Source organism: Lolium rigidum, chromosome 2 (assembly GCF_022539505.1).
Source record: "Lolium rigidum isolate FL_2022 chromosome 2, APGP_CSIRO_Lrig_0.1, whole genome shotgun sequence".
Taxonomy (NCBI): domain Eukaryota; kingdom Viridiplantae; phylum Streptophyta; class Magnoliopsida; order Poales; family Poaceae; genus Lolium; species Lolium rigidum.
Window position 1 is genome coordinate 256,070,149 of NC_061509.1, and position 5,985 is coordinate 256,076,133.

General features: G+C 45.0%; 1 protein-coding gene across 1 annotated transcript; it reads left to right on the forward strand.

The window, feature by feature from the left end:
* The first annotated feature begins 1,026 nt into the window (after window positions 1-1,026).
* On the forward strand, window positions 1,027-3,634 carry LOC124688608 (early nodulin-93-like). Its single transcript, XM_047222264.1, has 4 exons — window positions 1,027-1,221; window positions 2,014-2,075; window positions 2,151-2,226; window positions 3,329-3,634. Exons 1-4 carry the CDS (start codon window positions 1,176-1,178, stop codon window positions 3,418-3,420), a joined length of 276 nt encoding a protein of 91 aa, XP_047078220.1. The 5' UTR covers window positions 1,027-1,175; the 3' UTR covers window positions 3,421-3,634.
* The last annotated feature ends 2,351 nt before the right edge of the window (window positions 3,635-5,985 follow it).

The window sequence follows — 5,985 nt, forward strand, 5'->3', positions numbered from 1 at the left end:
GAAGGGGGAGGTGGGAGCCTATATATAGGGAGCCACTAAAGGAGGGGTAGTTTAGGGAAAAGTAAGATACAAGCACAACTGCACAACCATACAATGGGCGATTAAGGGTTCAGATTTGATGTGCTTTGTCGTAGGGGCGGCAGTGCCGGCGGAGGTAGGGTGGCAGTGTCGGAGTGGGTCGAGCGATAGTGCCGACCGTGGTGCAGCGGCAGTGCCGGAGCGGGCGGCAGTGCTGGCCATGGTGCAGCGGCAGTGCCGACCGGAAGCATCAAACTCCTCTTCTTCCTTCTTCTCTTCCATACCCCCGTGACCTCGGCCTTGAGTGTGGTTCTTGTCGTTGACGCACATGATGAAGCGAAGACCGTAGGTCGGGCTGCATCAGTTCTACAACCAAGGTGGGAGCATGATTTTTTTTTAGCATTGTTCTTAAGTGGAATGGCCATGTGTTTATGCCTGATGTACATAAGATTCTTTCAACTTCTTCTAACTTTACATCTCAGCTCACATGAATACAATCAAGGAGCACTAAGCTACAATCATTTTTTTCCTGAACATCTTGAGACACAGATTGTATATTATTCGAGCAATGTTCTGGCTCTAGGTGCATATTATCCCGTTATTTAATATATACTTTTGGCATATTTTGAATTATTAAAAATTTCCAAAAAAAATAAACGCATGGACATCTTCATAACCTCTGCGCACTAAATTATTTCACGAAAAGCCAACTTTTATGTGATCTATGTTAAAAAGATAAAATTCGGTTTGCATGGCACATATTTCCGTGAAACTTTACATGCGTAGCGTGAAATATATATATATTTTTTAATATTTTGTTTAGGTAAAGGAGCATAACTAATTTCCGGTGCCTTTCATATGAACTGCTCCCTCCGCCTAAAAAATAACGTCTTAAATTTGCACCCAAATTTAGATAAATTTAAGATACTTTGAAGTACTATATTTTATTTGAAAGTACGGAAATGAAATGAAATGAGAAAGGAATCTGAACTGTGGGTTCCTCCCCCCTGCACATCCGTGCCCGACCTTTCCGCTCGCCAAGCCGCCTCGCGCCGCCCCAGCAGCAGAAAAACAAAGGCCAACGCGAAGCGGGTCAGCAACCACTGCCAATCAATCGGTCGAGCGCCAGGGGAGAGAAGAGAACAGAGCAAGGAGCCATGGCCGGCAGATCCCCCAAGGAGGAATCGAGCGCCGCCGTCCGAGGTACCCGCGAAACCCTCTCTCCTTCTTCCAATCCCACCACCGGCGACACCACGATCCCGGATCCATCCGTAAGCCTAGGCGGCAAACGGGGCTTCTTCGGATGGACAAATCATTGTTCTTGCGCAATGGGAGGTGGACTCGGTGCTCGTGTCTGTCTAGATGCACCGTTTCTAGGTTCAGCGTGGGTAGTTTGGGAATACGGGGCCTCATTGCGAATGGGAGATCACGGAGATGTTTTCTTGATATTGTTCTGATCTGCCCATTGGTTACTCCGTCTTGGTGGTCGTAACTCACTCTGTCAGCCCCAAAATATAAGGCTTATTTTGGTGCTTAAGATAGTGTTTTGACTAATAAGTGTATGTTGTAAATCTTTAGATGACATAAAATCGATTTATTTAGATTCGTATAAAAGTACACATTATTGTAATTTGTATGACATAAACCACATAGTAATTGATTAGTTGTTGGTCGGTTGTGGTTCTGTTCTCATGGCAGCCAGGATTGTATACAGCCGGTAGTACTCATCTGTTGATGCCATGTTACTTGGTAATCTGTTCTGTTTTGTGAAGCCCTTCATTATCTAATGTCTCAAAATGACTAGCTTGCGAAGTTGTTAGATAGTGGAATGCCTTTCTTTATCTGATGTCTCTACCCTGAGCAGTACTCGCTTGTGAAGTTGATAGGCGGTGGCATGCATATTTATAAGAGCGTCAAAATTTAAGAAAGAGGCAATATTGGTGATCTTTTTGCTTTCTTCCTCTGATGTTTGCTTCTTGCGTTTTGTTGTTGCAGAGGCCGTCCTGTTGGGAGGGAAGAACGCTGCAATTGCTGGTACCATAGTTGCGGTTCCCACGGTGCGTATCTGTGTGCTGACATCTGTGTGCGTGCTTGCATATATTCTGATTTCTGTTAAATTTCATCTTGTGCAGTTGGTTGCTTGCCGTGTCCTTCCTTGGGCTAAGCACAATCTTAACTACACTGCGCAAGCGCTCATCATATCGGCAGGTACTATGCTACTGAAAACTATCATTGCCAAGCTAGTGTAGTTCTGATTGTTGGCTACTTCATGTAGTGACCTTATTTTGCGTGCAACAGTATCTTATTGTCCCCCTATTTACCTGCATGACCATATATCTTATGCTTTGAGCAACTTTTTATGCCACCTAGCTGGCCCCTATTTTTGCAAATAATGCTGGCATTCAGTATTTTTCAGTACACTTTTCCTTATCGTTTTTGTCACCGATCTCATGCACATGGGCAGCTTTGGGGTGCCGGTTATGTCATTAGGTTTATTCTTTCACTGCTGTTTCCTGTTTGTGTATATAATTGTCTGGTCTAGATTGTATCAGCTTTCTATATCCTGATATTAGAATGGCTCCTGCTGTTGATGTAAAACATATCATTCATGTCCAGCAAAAAACAATCTGCAGTTCTTTTATCGTTGACTCTTCACACACATGTACTAAAAAAAAGAGAGGTGGGATTTAACTCTCTAATATGTGAAGCATTTAGTTTTGGAATGACTTCTGAATAAATTACATTGACAGATTGATTACATATTATTAACTTGTGATGACAACTGAGAAGTTAGGTAGGTCCTTTGTCTGGACCAAGATGTAGTGCGGTTTTTCCCTACTTGATAGAATTGATTGAAATGCAACATTTTTGTTGTCTGTCTAGAGGTTAATAATTTATGCAAGGGCCATCTCTTACATCTTAATGAATTCAACTATTGAATTCATAAACAACTGCTAATACCAGATTTTGCTTCCACTAATTATTCCTTAATTTAAGGTGTAAAATTGAAATCACTACAAAATCTGCAAGTTTTGCTTCATTTATGCGATTATGTCTGTTTACTGCACTGAATAATTCGTCCATCCTGATGAGATTAGTATCAGTTTGCTGGCAGGGATACACACAGTACAAGGTGCTATTGTTTGTACTTTAGATTGGTAGTCACTTGTTCAAGGATTGTAGCTTTTGCTTTGCAACCGGTTAAGGTCAACTGTAGTGAAAGAAGATGACTATTCTTGTTTCTGTTTGTCATTGTCACGGAGCGCAAACTTGTGAGTTCGCTAAAACAATTTTCCTGTTTATTGGACAGCCTGTATCGCTGGCTTCTTCATCACTGCCGATAAAACCATTCTACGAAACGCAAGACAAAACACTATCGGGAGGATCGACAAGTCGACTTGATCCAGGACTGTACAGAGCCAAGGGTGATGGGAATGGTGAAAACTCCCGTCTGCTCAATCCATGGAGTACACAACAAATTGTTGATTTTCAGTTTCAAGCTTATTTTGTACCTAACCTTGCGTTGTAAAGACTAAGGAAAGTTGTTTCATGTTAGGGCAGTGGATCCCATTTGCGCCCAGTTGAAAATGGAATAAAAGATGGTATGTTCCTATTGGCAGTGCGAACTGTTCATGTAAGGTGCGATGGTAATGCCTGTGGAGTAGTGTTTATCAAGTAGGCTCTGGATTTGATCCGTTTCTGTTGACTGCGTTCAGACTCAAGGAGATCGCTCTTCTCTAGATACTGATTCGCTCATATGAAGTGTTTAGCTCAACCGGTCACACAGACGTTCGAACTACAGATTTTATTTTGTAAAAAGAAATGAAATTCAGTAGAAGAAGAGGCTTCTTGTTTGCCCAGGTTATTCCAGTGCGCAAAATATCAAGAGGTGCCTGAACCAAACCGAGAACGTAAACATAATTTGACTCACTCTGGTATGCCTCGCCCTCGAGTCCTGGGCGAGTCGGCTGCAAGTAGAACGTATCCTGCTGGTCCACTTCATTCCAAATAGCGGTTGGTAGTATTTTTACTTTAGCGGTCCTAAGTTGGCATTTTTTTTTCCAGAGAACCTTCCATCTCGCCATAGACCGGCAGACTTCTCTCTGCCGTTTCAATGAACGGATCAACCTCATGAGGGCTACTGTAACTTTCTACCTACTTGTATATATCGCGGTGATTTTTTCACCATAGCAACAAAAGAGAGTTTCAACAAAACAGGGCAACAGTTTCAAACAGAGATAAAAACGACGGCTTCTCCGCACACCCAGTCCCAGCACCGAGGTACAGGCTACTTCTTCACGCCGCCGGCGGCTTCAGCTGCACGTACAACTCCCTTAGCTCGCGTGCCATCTAGCTTAGCCCCTCCTTTTCTCTTGATTTAAACTTTAGGCTCCACAGCTGCAAAAAAAGATGGTTTTGTAAATAATGTCAGCTGGGTTAGAAATAAATTTCTTTTCAATAGCAAGCTTATTGCGCGCATTCCACATGGCCCAAGATTGAGCCAGGAAGAGCACCCACAGCAGCCTCCTAGAGTATCCCGAAAAACCAGAAAGAATGGCATGCAATTGAGCGAAGTTGGCCGGGCACCAGTTGCACCCTAGCAGCTGGCGCGTGACCGACCAAGCAAACGACGCCAATTCGCATGCGAAGAAAACATGGCTTGCATCCTCCGGGGCGCCACACAAGACACAAAGGCCATTGGAAGGGCTGTGTCTGGTAAGGATCTGTTGCCCCGATGGCAATTTATCAAGCGCCATCCGCCAAAGAGAAAATCTTGATTTTTAGCGGGACTTTGGCTTCTCACATGTCTTTGCAGTGGGCTACTGTCGTGCCCTGAGATAGCTGGGCGTACATTGATTTGACCGAGTATGATCCAGCTTGTTCCAGGTGCCAAGAGACCTTGTCTTGCCCAGTGTCGAGGAGCACATAGGTCAACATCCCTTGCAGCTCATCCCATTGCCGCAACCTCCTGATCAAGCGATCGACGGAAGCGGACCTGCAAGGAGTGTTGGTGCAGAGCTTCTGCAACCGAGATATCTTGGTTGTCGCAGATGGCAAAGAGCAGGGGAAGGACTCCATGATGGGACCCCTCCCAATCCACCAGTCCTTCCAGAAGTTGGTACGCATACCGTTCCTCACCTCGTGTTTCGCTCCTACTTTGAATAGATGCTTGATTTTATGCAGGCTTTTCCAAAACGGAGATCCTCCTTGGCCTAATCCCGAGAACAGGTCCGAGGCGTCTACGTATTTAGCATGGATGATACGGGCCCAGATCGTGTCTTCTTCTACAGCCTCCAAATCCATTTCAGAAGCAAAGCAAGGTTCATTCTCTTGGTGTTGAGCAAACCTAGGCCCCCTACTTCTTTGGGCCGACAAACCGTTGGCCAGTTAACTAGGTGATATTTCCTCTTTGGCCCTGCCCCTTCCCAGAAAAACTTGGAGCGGTGGGAGTCGAACCCCGCATGAATCCCGTCATGCAGGAGGAACAGTCCCATATCATAGATTGGTAGATTGTCGAGGCAGGATTTAGACAGAATGAGTCGCCCCCAGAGGACATCAGTCTTCCCACCCAAGGTTCTATCTTAGCAGCAAGCTTCCGTACCAAAAAAAGCCATTGCTCGAGAGTTAACTTCCTATCCGAAATTGGTAAGCCTAGATAGATAAAGGGGAAGCTACCAAGCTTGCAGTTCAGCTTGTTGGCAATGGCGGTTCTCTCGCTGTTTCGCTAACCAAGAACAAACACTTCGCTCTTGTGATAGTTGATTTTGAGCCCCGACATATCTTCAAAGCACATCAGGAGGAATTTCAGGTTCGGGATATCCTCGTCCGATCCCTGGATGAGGATGAGCGTGTCGTCGGCGTACTGAAGGTGCGTGATGCCCCCTGGCAGAAGGTGTGGGACTAGCCCATGGATGTGTCCGGCCGAAGCTCCGGCTGATAAGATCCCAGAAAGAGCTTCTCCGATAA